This window comes from Pongo abelii, chromosome 19 (genome assembly GCF_028885655.2).
Source record: "Pongo abelii isolate AG06213 chromosome 19, NHGRI_mPonAbe1-v2.0_pri, whole genome shotgun sequence".
In the NCBI taxonomy this organism is placed as follows: domain Eukaryota; kingdom Metazoa; phylum Chordata; class Mammalia; order Primates; family Hominidae; genus Pongo; species Pongo abelii.
Window position 1 is genome coordinate 909,740 of NC_072004.2, and position 26,717 is coordinate 936,456.

General features: G+C 53.4%; 1 protein-coding gene across 6 annotated transcripts in view; it reads right to left on the bottom strand.

The window, feature by feature from the left end:
* Nucleotides 1-26,717, bottom strand: part of ABR (ABR activator of RhoGEF and GTPase) — a 228,738-nt gene that overhangs the window by 114,519 nt on the left and 87,502 nt on the right. For 5 of the 6 annotated variants that reach the window (XM_054535343.2, XM_024235376.3, XM_063718371.1 and 2 more), the window contains one exon: nt 7,951-8,135. In XM_054535343.2, the coding sequence (XP_054391318.2) occupies nt 7,951-8,135 (185 nt within the window). Of the gene's footprint in view, nt 1-7,950; nt 8,136-12,349; nt 12,495-26,717 lie in introns of those variants that run through there. The other variant, XM_054535345.2, reaches the window with a different exon arrangement.

The following is a 26,717-nucleotide window of genomic DNA, read 5'->3' on the forward strand; positions in this document are numbered from 1 at the left end:
CAAATAAATAAATAAATAAATAAATAAATAAATAAATAAAATAAAGCTAATGTTGAGGAGAAGCTGGTACATGACACTGTTTATACAGTGAAACAAATAAACTAAAACAGAAAGAAAACTCCCCTGCACTCTGCATGTGAGCCCCAGCTCTGCCTCTTGCCAACTGTGTGACCTGGGCACGTCATCTAGGCTCCCTGTGCCTCCGTTTCCTCATCTATAGAATGGGAGTAATTATGGCACCAACTCTAGGGCTGCTAGCTAGCCGGGAGACGGAGATCCCAGACGGGGGGTGAGAGCTGTGGGATGAGCCAGGCCAGCCAGGTGTGGTTCATCAGGGAAGATTCACAGTATGGAGAGGTGAGCAAGATCTCAGCCAGGTGTGGCTCATCAGGGAAGATTCACAGTATGGAGAGGTGAGCAAGATCCCAGCCAGGTGTGGCTCATCAGGGAAGATTCACAGTATGGAGAGGTGAGCAAGATCCCAGCCAGGTGTGGCTCATCAGGGAAGATTCACAGTATGGAGAGGTGAGCAAGATCTCAGCCAGGTGTGGTTCATCAGGGAAGATTCACAGTATGGAGAGGTGAGCAAGATCCCAGCCAGGTGTGGCTCATCAGGGAAGATTCACAGTATGGAGAGGTGAGCAAGATCCCAGCCAGGTGAGGCTCATCAGGGAAGATTCACAGTATGGAGAGGTGAGCAAGATCCCAGCCAGGTGTGGCTCATCAGGGAAGATTCACAGTATGGAGAGGTGAGCAAGATCCCAGCCAGGTGTGGCTCATCAGGGAAGATTCACAGTATGGAGAGGTGAGCAAGATCTCAGCCAGGTGTGGTTCATCAGGGAAGATTCACAGTATGGAGAGGTGAGCAAGATCCCAGCCAGGTGTGGCTCATCAGGGAAGATTCACAGTATGGAGAGGTGAGCAAGATCCCAGCCAGGTGAGGCTCATCAGGGAAGATTCACAGTATGGAGAGGTGAGCAAGATCCCAGCCAGGTGTGGCTCATCAGGAAAGATTCACAGTATGGAGAGGTGAGCAAGATCCCAGCCAGGTGTGGCTCATCAGGGAAGATTCACAGTATGGAGAGGTGAGCAAGATCCCAGCCAGGTGTGGCTCATCAGGGAAGATTCACAGTATGGAGAGGTGAGCAAGATCCCAGCCAGGTGTGGACGTAGGAGGGCCAGAGAGGACGGGGGAGCCAGCGATGACCGGACCCAGGGTCACAACCAAGGCACTGGTCTACCTACTTCCGACTTACCTCCTTCCCAACTGGGACAAGCCCGGGAGCCACCCTGAGCCTCAGTGTCTTCATCTACTAAACGGGGGCAGCCCCATGGCTGGAGGACTTGGGTGGCAGGGCAGCCCCTGGGCTCCTAGCACAGCACCTGGCACATGGGAGGGTCCAGCTCGTGTCCTTCTCTTTGCAGCAGGGACCCAAGATCCAGGAAGGGGAGAAATGCAGGGGCCGGCTGCTGGGGGGCGGAGGTTGAAACTCGAGGAGTCCCTGACTCCACCATGGGCGTCCCTGAACCACACAACCCAGGTCCAGAGCAGTCAGGAGGGAGTGGAGCGGGCACCATCTCAGGAGCTCCTGGCTCCCATGCCACCTCTTCACGCACCTACCAGCAACCTCGAATCCCAAGCCCCAAGCCTTCAGAAGAGACCAAGAAAGGGAAGAGGAGGCTGCAGTTCTTCCCAGTGTTAACCCTGAGCCTGAGTTTCTCCCAGCCCTGAGCCTGAGTTCTTTTCAGTGTTATTCCTGAGCCTGAGTCCTTCGCAGTGTTATCCCTGAGCCTGAGTTCTTCCCAGCATTATTGCCTAAGCCTGAGTTCTTCGCAGCGTTATCCCTGAGACTGAGTTCTTCCCAGTGTTATTCCTGAGCCTGAATTCTTCCCAGCCCTGAGGTTCTTCCCAGCGTTATCCCTGAGCCTGAGTTCTTCCCAGCATTAACCCTGAGCCTGAGTTCTTCCCAGCATTATCCCTGAGCCTGAGTTCTTCCCAGCGTTATTGCCTGAGCCTGAGTCCTTCCCAGCATTAATCCTGAGCTTGAGTTCTTCCCAGTGTTATCCCTGAGCCTGAGTTCTTCCCAGTGTTATCCCTGAGCCTGAGTTCTTCCCAGCATTATTGCCTAAGCCTGAGTTCTTCCCAGCGTTATCCCTGAGCCTGAGTTCTTCCCAGCGTTATTGCCTAAGCCTGAGTTCTTCCCAGCGTTATCCCTGAGCCTGAGTTCTTCCCAGCATTATCCCTGAGTCTGAGTTCTTCCCAGCGTTAACCCTGAGCCTGAGTTCTTCCCAGCGTTATCCCTGAGCCTGAGTTCTTCCCAACGTTATTGCCTAAGCCTGAGTTCCTCCCAGCATTATCCCTGAGCCTGAGTTCTTCCCAGCATTATCCCTGAGTCTGAGTTCTTCCCAGGGTTAACCCTGAACCTGAGTTCTTCCCAGCATTATTGCCTGAGCCTTCCTTTGCTCCTCCCTTCCTCCTGACTGAACATCCCAGAACTACTTGGTTCCATTCCACAAATACCAGTTGAGAACCCCTAGGTGCCGAGAAGCTTCCATTGGGGTCCAGAGATGATCAGGGATTAAGGTCCTGATCTCACAGGGCAAATGCACCCCACAAGCGACCGTGCACACCTCCCAAACTGCAATGGGATCAGCAGCGGGGTGGGTGTGAAAGCTTCACAAGGGAGGGCGTGTGAGCGGGACCTGGCAGCGCTGTGCAGACTCTGGCATCACAGAAACCCAAGTTTCAATAACGCTCTGGCCCCGCTGGCTGCACGGTCTTGGACAAACAATAATAATATTAATAGTTATTATTAAGAGATGGAGTCTTGCTCTGTCACCCAGGCGGGGATACAATGGCTATTCACAGGCATGATCCTAGCACCTTTCAGCCTCCAACTCCTGGGCTCAAGCGATCCTCCTGCCTCAGTTTCCCTTGTAGACGGGATTATTGGAGTGAACCACCATGCCCAGCTAATCTTAAGCAAATTATGTCACCTCTCTGAGCCTCAGTTTTCACACCTGTAACGTAGAGATGGTTATAGCACCTACTTCGTAGAGTTGTTGAAGGTCTTAAATGAAACCACACACATGAAAGGTTCAGCACAAGCCTCTCTAAGCAGCTGTGATGAGGGGGAGGAGGAAGAAGAGGATGATAGGGACAATGATGATGATTTTTTTTTCCTCTTTTTCTTTTTCTTTGAGATGGCATCTCGATCTGCCCCCCTGGCTGCTGAAGTGCAATGGTGCGATCTCAGCTCACTGCAACCTCCACCCCCACTGGGTTCTAGCAGTTCTCCTGCCTCAGTCTCCCAAGTAGCTGGGATTACAGGCACCTGCCACCACACCCAGCTAATTTTTTGTGTATGTTTTTAGTAGAGATGGGGTTTCACCATGCTGGCCAGGATGGTCTTGAACTACTGATCTCAGGTGATCCACCCACCTCGGCCTCCCAAAGTGCTGAGATGACAGGCGTGAGCCACCGCACCCGGCCAATGGTGAGGATTTCAATTCACCTCCACCCTTATCTTTGGGTTCCCCTGCAGGCTGGAGTCTAAACCCCTGTTTCGATTTTACATTGACAAAGCATTCTGCCAAACACCATCTCACAGAAACCTCACAACAGCTGTGGCTTGAGCTGCATGAGGTCAGGAGGAGGAAATTCTCAGTGTCTTCATTCTACAGATGAGCAAACTGCAGCTCTGGTGGGGAGTCCTGAGTGACACCCCTCAAGCCACACAGTGAGACAGTGGTAGAGTGGGGACAAAACCCAGTTCTTCTCTCTGCCTTGTGGCCCCTTTGTACTAAGCTTCCCAAGAGGGAAGCAGACAGAGGAGTCTGTGGCCTGTGGGGAGCTGGATTTTCTGTAAGACCATGGCCTGGCTTAGGAACCTACACCCCCACTTGTCAGCTGAGATGAGTCCTGGCCCTTCCTTCTCAGAGTGAAACCGGGCACTCTCAGCTGAATGGAGCCACCCGTGGTCTGTGGGCCTGGCCCTGCCGTGCTGCCCTGCTCAGCCTGGACTTGGGCAGGGTCTGTGGGGCAGGGCTTCAGGTTTCACCCTGATAGCTCTGTGGGATCCATGTCTTGGGGACACAAACGAAGACAAAGGCAGAGAGCAAGGCTGTGGAAGGGCGTGCTGGGGAGAGAGGAGCATGTCCTGCCAACACCGCAGAGACCCGGCTTCACCAGGGGCCACCCCATGTGGCAGAAAGGAGGTTGACTGCAAAAGCAGGTTCGCTCATCGTGCAGCAGATATTGATCAGACTTGGTCTCTGCAATGCTCTTGGCCCCCCAGCCCTCTAAAGCTGGTGAGAAAAGTCTTGTGGGCCCTGGTGGCCAAGGGCTGTGCATTTCAGTGAGCCAGGCCTCCCCTCATGCTGAAATTCCGCGGCATCTTCCTGCAGCTGCTCACAGTGGGATAGGAGCTGAGTCCCCCAGGCAGGGCTCTGAGCCCTGCTGTGGTCTGAGAGCTGCTCACAGTGGGGCCTCCTCCCCCACTACCTTTCAGGAGAGTTAGAGCTATTTAAAGACAAGGAAACTGAGGCTCAGCGGTATGAGAACACTTGCCCAATGTCTCACAGCTAAAGAGTAATAGATTTTCTTTTCTTTTCTTGAGATGGAGTCTCACTTTGTCACCCAGGCTGGAGTGCAGTGGCTAGATCTCGGCTCACTGCAACCTCCGCCTCCCAGGTTCAAGCGATTCTCCCGCCTCAGCCTCCTGAGTAGCTGGGATTACAGGCATGTGCCACCATGCCTGGCTAATTTTTGTATTTTTACTAGAGACAGGGTTTCACCATGTTGGCCAGGCTAGTCTCAAACTCCTGACCTCAGGTAATCTGGCTGCCTCAGTTTCCCAGAGTGCTGGGACTCCAGGCGTGAGCCACCGTGCCCAGCCTGAGAGTAATAGATTTTCATCTGTGCAAAGCTTATCTGCTTTCCATCCTGGGCAGCTGAGGGAATAATAGTGTGACACTTCATTTTCTAGGTCAACCTGACTAGGCCACAAGGTGTCCAGATACTTGTCCAAACATTAATCTGGACATATTTGTGAGGCGTTTGGGATGAGGTTGATATGTGTATTGCTGGACTGAGTAAAACAGAGTCCTCCCCAGTGTAGGCGGGCCTCATCCAATCCACTGAACACCTGAATCAACAAAAAGGCAGAATAAGAGGAAGCTCCTCTCGCCTGACTACTCGAGCGTGAGCTGGGATGTTGGCCTCCTCCAGCCTCCGGACTCGGACTGAAACACTGGCTCTTCCTGAGCCTCGAGTCCACTGGCTTTTGAGCTGGAATTTACGTCCCTGGCTCTCCTAGCTCTCAGGCCTTTGGACTTGGACTGGAACTAATATTGGCTGTCCTGGGTCTCCAGCAATTGACTGCAGAGATTAGGACCTCTAAGCCTCCATAATCAATTCCTTCTAATATCTGAGTCCCCCAGGCAGGGCTCTGAGCCCTGAATCAATTCCTTCTAATACTTTTCTTCGTATGTAGATATAGATACAGATAACGCACACACCCTATTGGTTTTGTTTCTCTAGAGAACACTAACACAAAGACTTAACCTTGGGCTTCCCGTTGGCTGCATATTTGGGCGTGGAAGACTCAGCGATCAGGCGGTGCCAGAAGCCAGATATCTGAATATCTACAACAATTGTCTGATTTGGTCCAGAAGTCCCCCCTGTTCCCAAGGCCCCAGCAGGAAGCCTGGTGGGGGAGGGGACCTGTTTGGCCGAATAAGCACAGCCAAGCCGCAGAAACCTCCGTCTTTTATTCATAGGATTTTTAACCAAAACATCCCCAAGTACTCAGGAAGAGGCGTCAGCTCCCTCCAGACACCCCGTGTAAACAGCAATACCTGCAGAGTCCACTAGGTGGGGTCCGTGACCCAGCGGAAAGGGCAGAGACGCTCCCCGAGGAGAGAAGGCAGGTGCGCGGATGGGACCTTTGCCGGGACGATCCCCAGGCTGGACAAGGGCTCCCTACTCCTGCCTTGCGTGGCTTCTAGTCGATGGTGTAAACATCAACCCTGGGGGCCACAAGCACTTTAGGGGGCAGTCACTCTAGCATCTCTGGATTTCAAGGTCCTCAAGCCAAGTCTCTCTTGAGCCACCAAGCAAGACGCACAGCCACCAAGACAAGTTCTGCCCCGAAGCCCCGGAGCGCCAGGCGAGGGCATCTGTGCGTGACGCCCGTGATCTGTCTCCCGAGAGAAGGCACCTGCCAGCACCAAGGAATCGGAAAATCGACGGACACAGACGCCAGCCGTGGTGGTCACGTGACAAGGACAGGGCACAGGGACAGGGAGCAAAGAGGGAGGTGGCGCGGGGACAGCCAGCGGCAAAGACCCTGGCCCCACACCGGGATTCCGCAGCATCTTCCTGCAGCTGCTCACAGTGGGGTAAGAGCTGAGTCCCCCGGGGCGGGGCTCTGAGCCCTGCTGTGGTCCGAGAGCTGAAGGCAGAGATGGGTGCGAGAGTCTCCTCCTCCTTGCTCTCCCCGGTTGGCCCCCGTTCAGGTCCCTGAACACCTGCTCTGCCTCCTTGGGTTACTGTTTGTACCCTGAGCCCGATGCCTCCAGGGGAACCAGGGCAAAAAACCTGCCCCCGCAGGTCCGAGACGCTTGTCTCTAACCCGCCTCCCGTCTTAGGGCAGGGCAACGACACCCCAGGATGCCGGCTGTGGAGGGCCCAACACTGACCAACCCCCTCGCCGGCCCCCTGCCCCCCACCTACCCCCCGCCAGCCATTCCCAAACGTGCACGGCTGGGCTGCCGCTAAACTCGGCCTCGGCCTCTGTTGCCATGGCAACAATGTGGCTTCCCCCAAGTGGGAAGCCGGTTGCCAAGGCCCTTGTTGCCAAAGGCTATAACAGCCGCCCCGGTGCGTGAAGGGGGGGGGGGGTGAGAGCTCTGGGGGGGGTGGAGGGTGGCCAGGGAGGCTGGCGAGGGAAGGAGCAGGGGGTTCTCAAGAATGGGAGGGTTCAGGCGGCCTCAGCTGGAGTGGGGGAGCACTAGCCCCTGGAGGAAGAAGAGGCAGCCCGTGGCATCTCAGCGACTGCTCCTCTGGGGACGTCAGAAGGCAGAACGGAGACCCCCTACAAAACACACCCGGACGAGCCAGACCAAGCAAGGATGGGGCACTCCCACCGCCCCCTGCAACACACATCCCCCACAGAGGACCGGCTTGGATTCTTCTCCCCCACCAGCTCCAGGCAAACAACCCTCCAGAATCTCTGTTTTGCTCGTTCATGTGTCTCCGACGTGCACACACAAGCTGTGCTCAGACAGCGTCAGTCCCTGTCGCCAGGAACACGTTAATGACAAGGACTGCAAACCCTCCACAGTTTCTATCCCTGGCCTGTCTCAGAGCACATACTTAATATTCCTTCTACAACGCTTCTCTCTGGAGCAGAGCTCTCGTCTCTGTCAACAAGGAGAGGTGGACGCCATCAGAGTTTGTTCCCTTCCAAAGTGAATAGAGGAGGGCTGGAGCAGGCAGCTCATTGCACCCACAGGGAGCACCAGGCCCAGGCTGGCTTTGCGGGGGCAGCATCTGAACACCTGGAGCCCATGGGCCACACATGCAGCCACTGCCTGGCCTGGGTGCAGAGGGGAGGAGAGCCTGGTCCTCTCCTGGGTCCTCTCGAGGAGAGAGGCTGACAGGGGAAAGCTGAAAGAGGCAGGGAGGGGTCTGGGAGGCCTAGGGAGCAGATGGCTAGTAGAGGGGGAGAGAGAGGGGTGGCAGCGTTGGCAAAGCAGGTGGGGAGGGGAGCCTGAGCCTGAGAGGGGTCCAGGGCCAGGACGAGATGACAAGGCACCAAGAACGGCCAGGTCCAAATGTCTCCAGTCCCAATCTCTCGAGACCAACCCAAGCAGGGCCTGGCCCACGACACCCAGGCCTTCCTGTCACCCCTCCCCAAACCCAAAAGGAAAAGCCGGTGTACCTACCCCAGGAGCCAGTCCCTCAGGTGGAGTCGGGGAGACGCCATCCCCCCCGCCCTGGCTGCGGGCGCTGAGCTGCGGGGACATGGTGGGCGACTCATCGATGTACGGCATGGTCTCTGAGCCCTCCGGGGGCCCCTTCTGCTCCTCATTCCCCTCTCCGTCGTACTCGTCCGTCCCGTAGCTGAAGTCTGAGACAAGGAACAAGAAAGGCCACTGAGAATCCTCCACCAGAGCTGCCAGGGACTGGTAGCGTAGTGGGCGCCGGCGGCGGCCCCCGGCTGCCATGGCCCCGGCCGCACCATCCACGCCTGGCCCGGGCGGGGGCTGTGCAGGGGCCTGGGCCTGGGGAGGGGCCGGGGAGAGCCAGCAGGCACCGGGCCCTGCACACTCCAGGGCTGCTGGGAGGCGGGGAGGAGCGGCTCTGCTGTTGCTACCCGTTGAAGAGCATGTCAGCCGCGTATTTCAAGCTGCTGTTTTCTTTGCCTTCTGCCTAATTCCAAGTGTAAAAATTAACAGTGGGAGCAGGAGGCAGGACGCTTCCAACTCTCCTCTCTGAGTCACCATTTTGCTTTTTATAGGGAATAAGGGGGGGGGGGGGGCGGGCGATGTCACTTCCTGTGGCCCTCCTCCTTGGGTACCATTTGTACTGAGCCCACTCCCTCCAGGGGGCCAAGGCAGGTTCTGGAGTGTGGGAGGGGAGCCCTCAGCCCTCAGAACAAGGCCCTGCACGGAGGACGGAGCCCAAGGCAGCAGGGCGTGGGCGAGGAGGCTGTGCCCAGGCCTGGCAGGGACAGGGGCTCACAGCAGACTCCTCGGAGCCAGTGCTTATTTCTATTACCCCAATGTGGGCTTCCTTCAAAGGAGGAGGGAAGGAAAGGCAACCAGGAAGTTGAGCCGCATTAACCCCCCAGGGCTGCCAGCACCACTCAGGCTCCAGAGCCCAGGCACGGAGCCCACCCCCCTTGGGAGGGGAGGCTGAGCCAGTGCAGCAAGGGGGATGTGCAGGTCAGCAGCCCAGGGCTTCACATTTTCCAAAAGGGTTACGAGGGCAGCCTCGGAAAGGCCCCTGCATCCAGCCCCACCAGCATGGCTATAGGAGGGACCCTCCCACAAACCGGCCCCTGCCCCTTGGCCTGTTTGCTTCCCCAGCCCTGACCCGCCACGACCGGGAACGGAGAACGTGGCAGTGTTGCTTCTGGGGGCCGTGGTGGACCTCCTTGGGCTGGGGCCACCAGCAGGGGGTGGACACCCCTCTCACACTCATCGCAGAGCAGGGGTAAGCTTCAGTACTCGTGCAGGCCAGTGGAAGCTGGCACCGCAGGGCGTCCTGGAGACACGAAGATCACCATGCCGGCAGCCTTGGGGCCAGCAGGAGCCTCCTATGCGCTGGACTGCCCAGTGGTGGTGTCCGCTTGTTAAACCTCCCCGGGTATCTTCCAGGCGGGACTCCCTGGCCAGGCATCTTCGGATCTCGCGCAGTGTGATGGGGGAGGCTGGCTGAGCCTGCCCTGCCATCTGCCCAGACATCCTTTCCTCCAGGTCACCCTCCCTATGGCACCTGGCCCCCTGGCGCCTTAGTGAATCCTGCCCCCTTGTCTTTGAGCCCTTGGGGCAGGAGGTGAGCATCTCAGTCATCACTGTACGCCAGCACCCACAACCCCACCTGTGGCAGGCTCTCGGGGAAAGTGCATGGAGCGAATGAATGAGCAGAGGATCGCACCGTCTGTCTCAGGTCTGAGGCTTCAGCCAAGTCCCAGCCAGCCAAGTTCTCCACGGGGGCCTCAGCTCTTCCCTCCTCTGTCACAACACACCAGCCCACAGGCAACCAGCAGCCGGAGAATGGTGTCAACAGGTCACTGGGACGCCTGGCCATGGCCACGCTCTGCCCAGTCTGGCCTTCTGGCAGCCGAGCGCTTCCCCCCGGATCGCTGCACCTGCTTCTGTCGGCTGCCTCTCCTCGTCCCTGAGCCAATGCCCCATTCAGCTGCCAGGGAACATGGACTAGTTTTTTCCCTAGACAGGCTTGTGTATGAAGAACCACAGGACCCAGGGATGCCTACCAGTGAGATGCGTGTACGCCACACACCTGGGCAGGACCCAGGGATGCCCCATCACTGAGATGTGTGTACACCACACACCTGGGCAGGACCCAGGACGCCCTCCCACTGAGATGCGTGTATACCACACACCTGGGCAGGACCCAGGGATGCCCCATCACTGAGATGCATGTACACCACACACCTGGGCAGGACCCAGGACACCCCATCACTGAGATGCGTGTATGCCACGCACCTGGGCAGGACCCAGGACACCCCATCACTGAGATGCGTGTATGCCACGCACCTGGGCAGGACCCAGGACACCCCATCACTGAGATGCGTGTATGCCACGCACCTGGGCAGGACCCAGGACGCTCTCCCACTGAGATGCGTGTACCCCACACACCAGGACGCCCTCCCACTGAGATGCGTGTACCCCACGCACCCGGGCAGGACCCAGGACGCCCTCCCACTGAGATGCGTGTACCCCACGCACCTGGGCAGGACCCAGGACGCCCTCCCACTGAGATGCGTGTATGCCACGCACCTAGGACATAAGGCCCAGTGCCCTGGAGACAATGACACTTGTGTCTGTGGCTGGCGGGATGTGAACTGACTTTGGTCCTTCCAGGGGGAGGAGGAAGAGGCACAGCGGCACCCAGCTGGCCTGAGTCTGGCTCTGTGAAGGGCCTAGCCGTTTGGTGAGACCTCCTCACTCTGGAGAAGCACAGGAGGGGATGGAGGGCAGCCTCCCGCCGGTTGGTGCCTGGAGCTAAGGCCAGGGAAAATAAGCAATAGTGGACCCCAGCCTTGCCCACAGTTTAGATTCCAGCCGGCCAAGCAGACTCTCCTGTACGCTGACCAGTTCCCAGGGGTCGCAGGAATGGACCCCACACACTTGGGAGATCGTCCAAGATCAACAGGGGGAAGGGACGGCAGGGAAGGCGGGGGAAGGGACGGCAGGGAAGGCGGCTGAAAGTCTCTGCCAGTCTCCCCACGTGTACAGTTCATCCTGATCAGAGCAGAGGACCACGGGCCCTGCCATCCCCTGCTCCTTCCAGCCTGGACGTTCCGCGGGGAGGCAGTTCTTATTTTCCCCAATTTACATACAATTGCTGAAGGTCACAGGATCTGAACCCAGGTCTCAAATGCCCTCCCTTTCCCTCTGAATCTCACTCCAGAGAAGTCCCCTTCCATATCCCTCCTGGTTAAGGGGGGGCTGACCATGGAGCTGAACGCAGGGGGCCTGAGGACGGGGTGCTGGTGGGGGAGGCCCAGGGGCAGCGAAAGGGCTCGGCCTGCGAACATTTCCAGGGCCTTCCCCTTTCATTTCTGCCCCCACAAAACCATGAGAGCCCACAAGACTCCCAACAGGAAAAGGGGTACAGAAAAGACGGGGAAACCAATCCTCGGAGAAGGCAGGAACCCTGGGGGAGGAAGATGGGGACCTACTGAGCACAGGCTTCAGTCTCTGATGGCCACAGGTGGGTATGCTGAGCAGACAGTGGCTTGGGCACCAGACCTCAAAAAAGAAGAAAAGGCAGACAAGGCAAAGGCTGCTGGCAGCCAATATCCATTTCCCTGCCGACTAACAGAAATCCTACTGTATTCGGAGCAGCAGTGCACCCAGCAGCTAGTTCAAAGACACCTTTTCTGATGGTGTGAGCCATATGATTACATTCTGGCCAACAAGATGTTACATGGATATGTGTGGAACTTGCAGGAAGCTGCTGAAAGAGACTGATTTAGCTGAAAGGTACACTACCCATGCTGCCCTTGTTCCTCTTTCTGTTGCTGGTTTGGAGAGTTGATGGGATGGCTGGAGCCCCAGCAGCCATCCTGAACCATGAGGTGAGCCGAGGATAGACGCCACCACTGAAGACGGCTGAGCAGAAAGCTGGGAGTCCAGGTCACTGAGGGCACAGTGGAACCCACCCCAGGAAGGTCTACCTCGGGATGTTTTCACAAGCTGGGAGTCCAGGTCACTGATGGAGCCACAGTGGAGCCCAGCCCAGGAAGGTCTACCTCGGGATGTTTTTACAAGCTGGGAGTCCAGGTCACTGAGGGCGCAGTGGAGCCCACCCCAGGAAGGTCTACCTCGGGATGTTTTCACCTCGGGATGTTTTCACAAGCTGGGAGTCCAGGTCACTGATGGAGCCACAGTGGAGCCCAGCCCAGGAAGGTCTACCTCGGGATGTTTTTACAAGCTGGGAGTCCAGGTCACTGAGGGCGCAGTGGAGCCCACCCCAGGATGGTCTACCTCGGGACGTTTTTACATAAAAGAAAGAAAAAATGCCAAATGCTATTTAAGCCTCTGTTATTTGGTTTTTCTATTATCTGCAGTTAAACCTAAGGTAACTGACCCAGGTGATCTTCCCTGACGTCCCCACTTCGGTGCGTTTCCTGTGACTGTCACCGTCCTTCTCAGGCTCCTTGGCGAAATCTTCTTTCTCTACCCATCCCTTAACAATTGCTGTTCCCATGGAGGGGAACGTCACACGCTGGGGCCTGTTGGAGGGTTAGGGGGGCAAGGGGAGGGAGAGCATTAGGACAAATACCTAATGCACGCGGGGCTTAAAACCTAGATGACGGGTCCAGGCGCAGTGGCTCACGCCTGTAATCCCAGCACTTTGGGAGGCTGAGGCAGGTGGATCATCTGAGGTCAGGAGTTCAAGACCATCCTGACCAATATGGTGAAACCCCGTCAATACTAAAAATACAAAAAAATTAGCCGGGCGTGGTGGCGGGCACCTATAATCCCAGCTACTTGGGAGGCTGAGGCAGGAAAATCACTTGAACCCGGGAGGCGGAGGCTGCAATGAGCTGAGATTTCACCATTGCACTCCAGCCTGGACAACAAGAGTGAAACGCCATCTCAAAAAAAAAAAAAAAAAAACCTAGATTACAGGTTGATAGGTGCGGCAAAACACCATGGCACATGTATCCTAGAACTTAGAGTAAAAAAAAAGAAAATCGGTGTTCCTTATAGATCCTTGGAACAGAATACCATCCAGCAATGAAAAGGCACAAAAACATAAGTGACCCTCCCAGACATTATGCTAAATGGAAGAAGCAGCACAAAAGAGCACATCCTACACGCTTCCACACACATGAGGTTCGGGAACCTACACGCTTCACACATGTGAGTTCTGGAACCCACCCGCTCCCACGCCTATGAGGTTCTGGAACCCACCCGCTCCCACGCCTATGAGGTTCTGGAACCCACCCGCTCCCACGCCTATGAGGTTCTGGAACCCACCCGCTCCCACGCCTATGAGGTTCTGGAACCCACCCGCTCCCACGCCTATGAGGTTCTGGAACCCACCCGCTCCCACGCCTATGAGGTTCTGGAACCCACCCGCTCCCACGCCTATGAGGTTCTGGAACCCACCCGCTCCCACGCCTATGAGGTTCTGGAACCCACCCGCTCCCACGCCTATGAGGTTCTGGAACCCACCCGCTCCCACGCCTATGAGGTTCTGGAACCCACCCGCTCCCACGCCTATGAGGTTCTGGAACCCACCCGCTCCCACGCCTATGAGGTTCTGGAACCCACCCGCTCCCACGCCTATGAGGTTCTGGAACCCACCCGCTCCCACGCCTATGAGGTTCTGGAACCCACCCGCTCCCACGCACATGAGGTTCTGGAACCCACCCGCTCCCACGCCTATGAGTTCTGGAACCTACCCGCTCCCACGCCTATGAGTTCTGGAACCTACACACTCCCACACACATGAGGTTCTGGAACCTACACACTCCCACACATGTGAGATTCTAAACAGACACAATTAATCCATGGCTGAAAAAAATTTAAAAAGTGGTTCCCTCTGGAGGGTGGTGTGGAGACAGGAGTTCACTATAATGAGCACAAGGGAACTGCTGGGCTAAAAAAACAAAAGTTCTCCGTATCTGGAGGGAACTTGAGGTACACAGGCGAATGCATTCATCAAGATTTATCGGGTGGCACACTTAAGATTCATGCACTTCAGGCTGGGCGTGGTGGCTCACGCCTGTAATCCCAGCACTTTGGGAGGCCAAGGCAGGTGGATCATGAGGTCAGGAGTTCGAGACCATCCTGGCTAACACGGTGAAACCCCGTCTCTACTAAAAATACAAAAAAAAATTAGCCAGGCGTGGTGGCGGGAGCCTGTTGTCCCAGCTACCCGGGAGGCTGAGGCAGGAGAATGGTGTGAACCTGGGAGGCAGAGCTTGCAGTGAGCCGAGATCGCACCCACTGCACTCCAGCCTGGGCGACAGAGCAAGACTCTGTCTCAAAAACAAAACAAAACAAAAACAAAAACAAAAAAAGATTCATGCACTTCAGCAAATGTTGAGCTCCAGTGAGTGACATGTTGGAGTGAAGTGTACGACTTTCTGCAACTTACTCCAAAATACATAAAAAATAAGATGGGCTGAATGCGGTGGCTCACACCTGTAATCCCAGCACTTTGGGAGGCCCAGGCAGGTGGATCACGAGGTTAGGAGTTCAAGACCAGCCTGGCCAACATGGTGAAACCCCGTTTCTACTAAAAATACAAAAATTAGCTGGGTGTGGTGGCGGGCGCCTGTAGTCCCAGCGACTTGGGAGGCTGAGGCAGGAGAATCGATTGAACCTGGGAGGTGGGGGTTGCAGTGAGCTGAGATTGCGCCATTGCACTCCAGCCTGGGTGACAGAGTGAGACTCTGTCTCAAAACAAACAAACAACCAACAATAAAAAAACCAAGATGGAATGACGATGTTCAGAGGGATGGAAAGATGGACAGGTGTGTGATAAAGGAAGAGTAGAAAAATCATCACTGGGAACGTTAGACAGTAGGTGAATGGCTGTTCACTGTGAATTCTTTCAACTTTTCTGTGTGCTTACAATTGTTCATGACAAAATGGTGATGGTGGCAGGGACTGGTACTCGCCAGTTTCCATCAACACCGCTTCACCTTCCTCTCCCAAATTGTGTTCCCACTCCCGGGAGAAGTCTGGGCTGTAGACTCCTGGGCACCTCCACCTTTGGAAGCCTCAAACGCAGCCTTTTCCCAAACTTAATACAGCCTTTTCCCAAAGACCACACATGTAGGGAACCTGGGAGCCATTCTAGATGCCTCCGCATTCCCGTCCCTCATCTCCTGCACTGTGAGGCGTCCCCCCTCCTCCCCACCCTCACCAACTCTTACAAGGACAATTCCAGCACCCTCCCCACAGCAGCCGGGTCACAAATCGGACCATGTTGCTCCCCATTCACTTAGGGACACAGCCCCGCTCCTCAGCTCAAGGCCCTTTGTGGTCCGCACCTGCTCCACCTTTCCAGGGTCCTATTCTCCTGCCCTGTGACATCAGACTCCTTCTAGCTCCCTGTGGTGGGTTCGGTAGTGGCCCCCCCACAAGGTATGTCCAGATTCTAATTCCTGGGACCTGGGAATGTGACCTGATTTGGAAAACATTCTTTGTAGATGTGATTAAATTAAGGGTCTCAAGATGAGATCATTGTCGATTAACCGGTGGGTCCTAAATCCAATGCTATGTCCCTATGGAAAGAGAAAGGGGGAGACACAGACAGAGGAGAAGACAGAGGCAGGGTTTGGAGTGGGGCTGCCACCAACCAAGGAATGCCTAGAGCCACCAGACACTGGAAGAGGGCAGTAAGTGGGAACTCTGCCCCGGCAGCCTGGGGAGGGGCTGGGACTTTGATTTCAGACTTCTGGTCTTCAGACTGCGAGAGCATCAATTTCTGTTGTTTTAAACCATCAAGTTCATGGCAATCTCTAATGGCAGCATGAAGACACAAATGCAGTGCCTGACACGCACACAGCTCCCCACTCTTTGCACACGCTGCTCCTGTGCCTAGAAAACCCTCCTTGTTGGGCACGGTGGCTCACGTCTGTCATCCCAGCACTATGATGTGGGGCATCCTCCGAGGCAGGAGGATCACTTGAACCCAGGAGTTTGAGACCAGCCTGGCCAACATAAGGAGACTCTGTCTCTATGAAGACACACACACACAAAGACACGCACACACACACATACACATATATATATATACCTCTCCTTACCCCTTGTCCACCTGGTAAAATCCTGTTTTGCCCTCAAATCTGCCTCATCTGTGCCCTCTCCTAGGAACTTTCCTGTGTTCTGCATATTATGATAACACTTGAATACCAAAAGCACTTTTTTTTTTTTTTTTGAGATGGAGTCTTGCTCTGTCACCCAGGCTGGAGTGCATTGGCGCAATCTCAGCTCACTGCAACCTCCGCCTGCCAGGTTCAAGCGATTCTCCCGTCTCAGCCTCCCAAATAGCTGGGATTATAGGCATACACCACCACGCTTGGCTAATTTTTGTATTTTTAGTAGAGATGGGGTTTCACCGTGTTAGCCGGGATGGTCTCCAACTCCTGACCTCGTGATCCATCCGCCTCGGCCTCCCAAAGTGCTGGGATTACAGGTGTGAGCCACCACGCCTGGCCAATGAAGCACTTTTACAAGCCAATGAGAAAAGATGAAAACCTCAACTTTCTAAATGTGTAAGGGAAATGAACAGAAAATTAAAGAGAACTACAAATATTCAAAGTGCATTAAAAAGAATGTTAACCTCATTTGTAATCAAAGAAAATGTAAAGTTCTATATAGTTTTCACTGTTCGTATCAAATTGGCAAGGATTGTAAGATAATAATAATAATATCCAGAGTTGTCAGGGCACAGGCACTCACAGAAACTCTTGGAGGCTGCCTATAACTGGCACAACTTTGGCCGGGCACAGTGGCTCACGCCTGTAATCCCAGCTCTTTGGGAGGCCGAAGTGGACGGATCACCTGAGGTTGGGAGTTCAAGACCAGGCTGACCCACACGGAGAAACCCCATCTCTACTAAAAATACAAAATTAGCCAGGCGTGGTAGCACATGCCTATAATCCCAGCTACTTGGAAAGGCTGAGGCAGGATAATCGCTTGAACCTGGGAAGTGGAGGTTGCAGTGGGCCAAGATCACACCATTGCACTCCAGCCTAGGCAAGAAGAGCAAAACTCCGTCTCGGGAAAAAAAAAAAGTTGGCCCAACTTTTCTAGAGTCAGTCTGGTAACTGGTATCAAAAGGTTTAGTGGTTGGTACAGTTTACACCAGCGTAATAAGATTATGATCTATGCTACTAGTTATAAATGAACATAAAAATTAAGTTATAAGTCAAAGGGCTGTCTGTAAGTGTGAAATATTAAAAACAACCTGAATTATGGGACTGGTTGAGTCAATTATGGTTTTTCTACAAGACGGGCTGCTATATAGCATTAAAAACTATATGGATGATGAATAGCATCTTATCAAGTGCAAAAAGAGATTAATAACTAATTACAGTATGTTACAATGTCTGAAAAAACGTACATGCATAGAAAAAAGGCTGGAAGGCTACAACACAAAATCATTAGAGCCTTCCGATTCTGGAAATTTGGAAAAAATTAATGTACAGTCTCTGCTCTCCAGGGCACTGGCAGACACCCAATGCCCGTCTTCCCTTCTTCCTTGCTTACTCTACCCTCGTTTTCTAGGAAGTGGCAACAGACCAGTCCCAGGCAAGATATCCACCTTCTCTGCCTCTCTCATAACCAGGAATGGCTGCCCTACACCATTCTGGCCAGTGAGACCCAAGTGAAGCATGCTGGGGCCTCTGGCAAGGCCCTGACTTTGATGATTACAAAGGGACGTTTTGCCTTGAACTCATAGGTGATGACTGGAGTTACAGTGGCTTTACTGCTGCCACCAGGAAGAGGTCAAGAAAGAACAGAGGCCAGGCGCGTGGCTCATGCCTGTCATCCCAGCAATTTGGGAGGCCAAGGCGGGCAGATCACCTGAGGTCAGGAGTTCGAGACCAGCCTGGGCAAGATGGTGAAACCCCATCTCTACAAAAACTACAAAAATTAGCCAGGTGGTGGCTCACGCCTGTAATCCCAGCACTTTGGGAGGCTGAGGCAGGTGGATCAACTGAGGTCAGAAGTTTGAGACCAGGCTGCTCAACATGATGAAACCCCGTCTCTACCAAAAATACAAAAATTAGCCAGGTATGATTGCACATACCTGTAATCCCAGCTACTCAAGAGGCTGAGGCAGGAGAATCGCTTGAACCCAGGAGGCAGAGGTTGCAGTGAGCTGAGATTTTGGCACTGCACTCCAGCCGGGGCAACAGAGCGAGACTCCCTCTCAAAAAATAAAAATTAATTAATTAATTAAATGAAATAAATAAAAGAAAGAACAGAGCCATTTCCCTCATGCTGTTCAGCTGAGCCACACTAGGAAGAGCCTGTCTCATTTCCTGCTCATGGGAAATACGAGTCCCTATATATTGGGTTTTCTGCTGCTTACAATGAACACATTTCCAAATGATATCCTCACAGCCCAGAGAGGAAGCGAGTCCAATCAGCAATCAAATCTCCGAGATGCTATGACAGAGACCTCAAAGGCCCGGCGATGAGGAAGGGAGGGCATGGGCAACACTCGGGGCGAGGAGGTGGCTGGGGAGGCTTCGGTGCCACGCTAAGGAAGACAGTTCATCGCTGTGGCTGAGAGCAGGGAGCCTGTGGTCCGGCAGCGGAGGTTCCAGCCCACGCTCGGTCAGGCAGCGGAGGTTCCAGCCCACGCTCTGGCACTTCCTAACCTCTCTGTGCCTCCGAGGAGTGCCTGGCACAGGGCGGCTGCTCCTAAATGGATACAGGTTTAGGAAATGCTTGTGAAACGGGGGACGACACAGAATCAAGTGCACGGGCTGCTGCGGGGGTTAAACTGGATAACACGCGTAAGGCACTTAGCACATAGGAAGCACCCAATCCATCTCAGCTGCTATTATTAATGTTATTAATTGGATCTTGAAAGCTGTGTGGGTGCCTGCCAGGCGGGTGGGGGACAGGAGCAGAGTTTCAGGCAGTGAGAGGAGGCTTGGCAGTGGCACACAGTGGGAAACAGCAGGGCCCCTGGAGGGGACTATAAATAGCCGGGAGGGCTAGAACACAGAGTGAGCAGAGGGGGAGAGGGCCATGCTGGAGAGGAGGCAGGGACTTGCTCCTGAGAGCCTCGTGAGCTGAGTGAGTGAGGACAGGTGACCTGGGCCATGACCCTCTGCAGGCTCTTGCCTGCCACATCATTGCTGAATATTGCTAACTTTATTTTTTATTCTTTTTCTTTTCTTTTTTTTTTTTTTTTGAGACAGAGTTTCACTCTTGTTGCCCAGGCTGGAGCGACACCCTCCAGCCTGTCTCAAGGGTGATACAAAGGCTGACTGTAGGTGATAAACTTATTTTCTGCCCAAGAATTGAGGATGGGAGTGACAGAGGGAAGAGCAGCTGAGGGAGCCCAGCCCTGACCATTATTCCACCAAAGCTGCATCAAAAGTCTTCAGAGAGGCCAGGTGCGGTGTCTCACACCTGTAATCCCAGCACTGTGGGAGGCTGGAGCGGGCAGATGACCGGAGGTCAGGAGTTTGAGACCAGCCTGGTCAACATGGTGAAAGCCTGTCTCTACTGAAAATACAAAAATCAGCTGGGCCTGGTGGCAGGTGCCTGTAATCCCAGCTATTCGGGAGGCTGAGGCAGGAGAATCACTTGAACCCGGGAGGCAGAGGTTGCAGTGAGGTAAGATCGGGCCACTGCACTCCAGCCTGGGTGACAGAGCAAGGCTCTGTCTCAAAAAAATAAACAAATAAAGTCAGGTAATGTGATTCTTCCCATTTTGTTATTTCTGTTTTGGTTCCATGTAAATTTCAGCATTGTTTTTTTCTACTTCTGTGAAGAATACCATTGTTTGAGCATTATTCATAAACTCCCTGGGATATTCAAAATGGTCACTGAGCATTGGATTAAAGTCACCCCCTGCATTGGCCCCTAACACGAGAGTCAGCCTGTCCTTCTGTCCTTTGAAGCTTCGAAGCCAGGCATGGACGCCTTTTCTAGGATGAAAGTCCTACATATGTCTTCTTCCAATAGAAGGCTGTTTTGTCTACATTGAAAATCTGATGTTTTGTTTTTGTTTGTTTTGTTGTTGTTGTTGTTTGAAATAGAGTCTGGCTCTGTTGCCCAGGCTGGAGTGCAATGGCGCGATCTCAGCTCACGGCAAACTCCGCCTCCCAGGTTCAAGTGATTCTCCTGCCTCAGCCTCCTGAGTAGCTGGGATTACAGATGTGCACCACCAGGCCTGGCTGATTTTTGTATTTTTAGTAAAGACAGGGTTTCACCATGTAGGCCAGGCTGGTCTTGAACTCCTGACCTCAAGTGATCCACCCACCTCGGCCTCCCACAGTGCTGGGATTACAGGCGTGAGCCACCACACCTGGGCAAAAATCTGATGTTTAGTGCAGTGACCTTCCTTTACATTCTTTGCTAGATCTTCTGGACAACTGGCCACAGCTTCTCCATCCGTACTTGCTGCTTCACTTTGCCCTTTTCTGTTATGAAAGCGGCTTCTTTCTTGACCCCTCATGAACAAATCTCTGCCAGCTTCAAACTTTCCTCTGCAGCTTCCTCACCTCTCTCTGTCTTCACAGACTTGCAGAGGGCAAGGGCCTTGCTCTGGATTGGGCTTCGGCTCAGGGGAATGTTGTGGCTGGTTTGATCTTTATCCCACCACTCAAACTTTCTCCATATCAGCAATGGGGCTGTTTCCCTTTCTTATCATTCCTGTGTTCACTGGAGGAGCACTTTGAATTTCCTTAAAACACTTTTCCTGTGTGTTCACAACTTGGCTAACTGGTATGAGACGCTCCGCTTCCAGCCTATCTTGGCTTTCAACAAGGCTTCCTCACTACACTAAATCATTTCTTTTCTTTTTTATTTTTTTTTTAGGCAGTCTCTCTCTATCACCCAGGCTGGAGTGCAGTGGCACAATCTCAGCTCACTGCAACCTCCGCCTCCCGGGTTCAAGCGATTCTCCCACCTCAGCCTCCTGAATAGCTGGAATTACAGGCGCCTGCCACCACGCCCGGCTAATTTTTGTATTTTTAGTAGAGATGGGGTTTCACCATGTTGGCCAGGCTGGTCTTGAACTCCTGACCTCGTGATCCGCCCGCCTCGGCCTCCCAAAGTGCTGGGGATTACAGGCGTGAGCCATCGCGCCCGGGCTAAACTGAATCATTTCTAGTTTTTGATTTAAAGTGACAGACGCACATCTCGAGGCCACTGTAGGGTTACTCACTGGACTAACTTGGATATTTTTATGTCTCAGGGAATAGGGAGGCTGGAGGAGAGAGAGGAGAGAGGCTGGGAACGGCTGGTGGGTGGAGCACCCAGAACACACAACATTCATAGATGAAGATCGCCGGGTCCGGTCTGTGGTGCCCAAAACAATGACAATGCTAACACGGAGGATCGCTGATCACAGATCACTGTAACAGGAGTCATAATAATAAAAAAGTCTGAAAGATCGTGAGAACCGCCCAGGAATCATAATAATAAAAAAGTCTGAAAGATCGTGAGAACCACCAACGTGTAACAGAGAGAATGCAGGGTGACCACACACTTCCAACAGGTGAAAAAAAACGCAGCAACTTTGAAGCTCAACTAAGCATGGAGGTGCCGTAAAGCGAGGTACGCCTGCACCACATGAGTGCCGTAAAGCGAGGTACGCCTGCACCACAGGAGTGCCGTAAAGCAAGGTACGCCTGCACCACAGGAGGCCATTTACTTTAGGTTGGAGCAAAGGTAATTTAATGGTAAAAACCACAATTACTTTTTTTTTTTTTTTTTTTTGAGACAGGGTCTCACTCTGTCACCCAGGCTGGAGTGCAGTGCCACAATTTCGGCTCACTGCAACCTCCGCCTCCTGGGTTCAAGCAATTCTCCTGCCTCAGGTGGGATTACAGGTGCCCACCACCAACACCCGGCTAATTTTTTTTGTTTTTTTTTTAGTAGAGATGGGGTTTCACCATGTTGGCCAGGTTGGTCTCAAACTCCTGACCTCAGGTGATCCACCCGCCTTAGCCTCCCAAAGTGCTGGGATTACAGGTGTGACCCACCACGTCCAGCTCTCAACTACTTTTGCACCAGCCTAAATACAAAGCTCAAGAACAGGCAAAACAAATGGATGGTGATAGAAGTCCATGGCAGTGGCTTTCTGGGGGTGGACGATGGGGACAGGGAGTGTTGGCTGGGAAGAGGCAGGAGGCAACTTTCCGGGACACTGAAGATGTTCCATATCTTGATCTGAGTGTTAGTTACACAAGCAGACATATGGAAATATTCACCAAGCTCTATGCTTAAGACTGGTGCACTTGAAAACCTTTTTTTTTTTTTTTAGAGACAGAGTCTCACTCTGTTGCCCAGGCTGGAGTGCAGTGGCACAAACATAGCTCATTGCAGCCTTGAACTGGGCTCAGATGATCCCCCTGCCTCAGCCTCCCAAGTAGCTGGGACCACAGGCATGCACAACCATGCCTGGCTGATTCGAAAAAGTTTTTGTAGACACAGGGTCTTGCTATGTGGCCCGGGCTGGTCTTGAACTCCTGGCCTCAAACAATCCTCCACCTCGGCCTCCCAAAGTGCTGAGATTACAGGCATGAGCCACCACACTCTGACTGAAAAACTTCTTAAAAATTTAAAATCTAAGTTGTACTGTTTCAGGAAACTGAGGACCGGAGAGATTGATATGGAGAAGAGAAGGACTGTTTATTTTAGGTATGCACCAGCTCAGTGGATTTGCATCTAAAAAGCTGAGCATTGAATAAAGACAGAATGGGGTTTTTATAAGCAGACTTAACAAAAGTGAAACAAAAGCAGTTAATCATATAATGCATAACTTGTGGCTTGTAGCTGTGTCAAAAGAAAAACAAGGACTGGCTAAATCCAGACATTTGTAAACACAGTTATGCTTAGGAAGCCAGGAAAAGGAGTAACAGTAAAGGAATTTGTCTTTCTTTTTTCCTTGAACCTTGCTCTAAGAGGCGGGTGTGTGGAGCCCATTTTTTTAGCCTTGGCTTCTTAAACAGCATTATCTTATAACTGTCCTTAAAGTGAGCTTGCTAGGCAGAAAAAAAAATTGTTTTTTTTTGTTTGTTTTTTGTTTTCTGTTTTTTGAGATGGAGTCTCGCTCTGTCGCCCAGGCTGGAGTGCAGTGGCGCCATCTCGGCTCACTGCAAGCTCCGCCTACCGGGTTCAAGCCATTCTCCTGCCTCAGCCTCCCGAGTAGCTGGAACTACAAGTGCCCGCCATCGTGCCCGGCTAATTTTTTTGTATTTTTAGTAGAGACGGGATTTCACCGTGTTAGCCAGGACGGTCTCCATCTCCTGACCTCGTGATCCGCCCACCTCGGCCTCCCAAAGTGCTGAGATTACAGGTGTGAGCCACCGCGCCCGGCCTGTTTTTTTTTTCTTTTTAACCCTTGCCTTGCCTGTTACTTTTCTTGGAGTAAATACATACATATTTATTTTTAAATTTCTGCCTCCGTACCATTATGACTCATTTACAATGGAGGAAATGAAAGCTCAGGGAATTAAGTTACTCGCCCAAGATTTCACGGCGGTCGGGTGGGAAACCAGATGGACACAGGTCATCTGACTCCACGACCTTTGCTCTTAAACTGTTATAATACGTAGGACTCATACAAATACCAAAAATGAAGTGGGTGGGCTGCCCTCAAGGGTTCACATGGAAGAAACAACCAGTCACAAGGTTGTTGTGTGAGGAAGGAAAAGGTCCATTTGCGGCAGGGTCTCAGCGTGCAGAATGGGGGCAGGACGCAGGAGGTTGGCCCTGATGATCAGACTGGTACCACTGAAGCCAAGCTCTGGAGGGGCCAGACTGTGGAGGGCCTGGAACACTGTCCTGAAGAGGCAGATTTCATGCACACCAGGAGCCATGGATGCCAAAATGGCAAGGTGATTTCAGAGGTGACTTCAGGAAAACGAAGCTGACTGTGGTGCATGAGATGATGTGGAATGGGGCAAACCGTCCCTCCGTGGTTTGTCAAAGGTGACCGTGGTGGGAACCAAGGGCAAAGTCTGGTGATGGGAGAGTTGACTGAAAATGCGGCCACAGCAGGGTCCTCTGGGCTTAGAGGACTGAGCAATGGACAGGAAGAGGGAGCTGGTTCCTGGGGAACAGACCCTAAGTCCAGGTAGAGACATGTCTGGACTGAGAAGACACGTGGCCATCCCTGTCAGAAGATCCAACGGGCAGCCAGACAGCAGAGTCTGGACCACAGGTGTGGATCTGGGAGGCCGGCGACCCTGAACCAGGGAACCAGCCAGCAGAAGCGAGGCTGCCACTTCCCAGGTGCCACCTGTACCAAATCAGCCTGTCTGGGGCAATTTTAGCAGGGATGGTGGCTCACATACAAAATCTACCACCTCACCTACAACAATAAGGACACTGTCTTCTACTGCACTTTATTTTATTTATTTATTTTTGGAGACAAAGTCTCAATCTGTCGCCCAGGCTAGAGTGCAGTGGCGCGATCTCGGCTCACTGCAACCTCCGCCTCCCGGGTTCAAGAAATTCTCCTGTCTCAGCCTCCCAAGTAGCTGGGATCACAGGCGCCCGCCACCACGCCCGGCTAATTTTTGTATTTTTAGTAGAGACAGGGTTTCACCATGTTGGCCAGGCTGGTCTCGAACTCCTGACCTCAGGTGATCCACCTGCCTCGGCCTCCCAAAGTGCTGGGATTACAGGTGTGAGCCACTGCGCCCGGCCAGTTTATGACTTGAATCCTAAGATACCTGTTCCAATCTTCGCTGCACACTGGAATCCTTGGGGAGTTGGGAAGCTCTCTGGCTCCTACCCCAGAGATTCCTACTGAATTGGTATGGAATGGCCTGGGCATCAGGCCTGTTAAAAGCTCCCCAGGTGACTCTAATGTATAGGAAGGCCAAGAGCCGCCAGGTTCAGACAAGGACACTGAAGTGAGCGTCTTTATAACCAAATGGAACTAAGACTCGCCGGGCGCAGTGGCTCACGCCTGTCATCCCAGCACTCTGGGATGCCGAGGCGGACGGATCACCTGAAGTTGAGAGTTCGAGACCAGCCTGGCCAACATGGAGAAACCCCGTCTCTACTAAAAATACAAAAATTAGCCAGGTATGGTGGCAGATGTCTGTAATCCCAGCTACTCGGGAGGCTGAGGCAGGAGAATCGCTTGAACCCGGGAGGCGGAGGTTGCAGTGAGCTGAGATCGCACCATTGCACTCCAACCTGGGCGACGAGCGAAACTCCATCTCGAAAAAAAAAAAAATACTCTGAAGCAGCCTATGAAGCCATCAGCCAGGTGTGTGATCAATTCAGCCAGCACAGGGAAGGCTGCCTGGAAGAGGCAAGGCTTGACCTCAGTCTTGGGGACTGTGGGATACGCCAGGGAAGAGAAGAAAAGACGGACGGAAAGGGCTTTGCTCTGATTGTGAACCATAGACAGGCAGGGGTGGGGTGGGGGTCGGTCCCTGTCTCATTCACTCAGGACCCTAGGCCTGGCCTGTAACAGCCACTGGGAGCACAGACAGCCCCACCCTCACCGCGAGGCCTGGAGCTCCTCATTAGCCCAGCAAAGCTGCAACTGGAGGACAGGCAGAGGCCGTGGGGCAGCTCACTCCTGGGGGGCAGCTCACTCCTGGGGGGCAGCTCACTCCTGGGAGGCAGCTCGCTCCTGGGGGACAGCTCGCTCCTGGGGGACAGCTCATTCCTGGGGGGCAGCTCACTCCTGTGGGGCAGCTCATTCCTAGGGGGCAGCTGCCGTTGCAGGATTTGTTTACTCTGGCTGTGCCTCCACTGCTGGGAACAGACTCGAGGCCCCACCATGGGAGGGTGGCATGGCCTCTCTGGTTGCCATGGAGATGAAATCCAATCATCCACCTCCAAGATCCCTGGAAGAGGGAGGCAGAGACCATAGCCGCCTGGAGAAGTGGCCGCCTGGAGAAGCTCAGGGCTCCACAGCCTGAGACAAAGGAATCATAGGTCTTGGACATCGGGAGCAGAGGCTGAGGCCCAGGGTGTCAGGGTGGCCAGCAGCCCTGGGCAGAGAAGGGCATGTGGCTTCACCAGTCTCCAGCTCTTGGGGATGGATGGGACATGCTGAGTATTATCTGCACAGTGTTTTACACGATGAGCCCACGGCCAGGATCTCATTTCATCCCCACAGCCCAGGGAGGTTGTCAAAGTAGCTATGAATGGTCCCTTTTGACACGGGGGAAAACTGAGGCTTCTGGGTCTCATCCAAGGCCACCTGGCTGAGAAACGGCTGAGCCATGCATTAAAGCTACTCTTTGGACCAAGGCCATTGTTTCCTGCGATTTGACAAAATCCCCCCACCTAGGCAGAGGGAACTAAAATTCCTCATCTCTCTGTAGGAAAGACAGTTACGTGCCCACCGAACATAAAGGAATAATATTGCAGAAGGGCCGTATAACCTTGCTGTGGTACGACGAAAGCTGATGGCATGTGTACGCAAGCAACAGCCATTCAACAAACATATCCTAAGCTATCACACACCAGATGCAGCGGTGGGCACAGACTCCAGCACCCCTAGCTCCGTTATGAGTCGCCCGGGAGCTCATAAAGGCAACGGGACTCAATGAGGTGGGCATGGGGCCAGGAGGCAGATCTGGGTCCCACGTCCAGACCTAATCTCTAGGAGCCACCGCTTCCTTATCTGTAAAATGGGCAAGACACAGCTGCCCTGCGCAGTTCACAGGGCTGCCCCCTGTGGAGTGACAAGAGATACCAAATAAAAAGAGCGTTTCACAAACAATAACGCGTTCAGTCAATCAGGCAAAAAAAAAAAAAAAAAG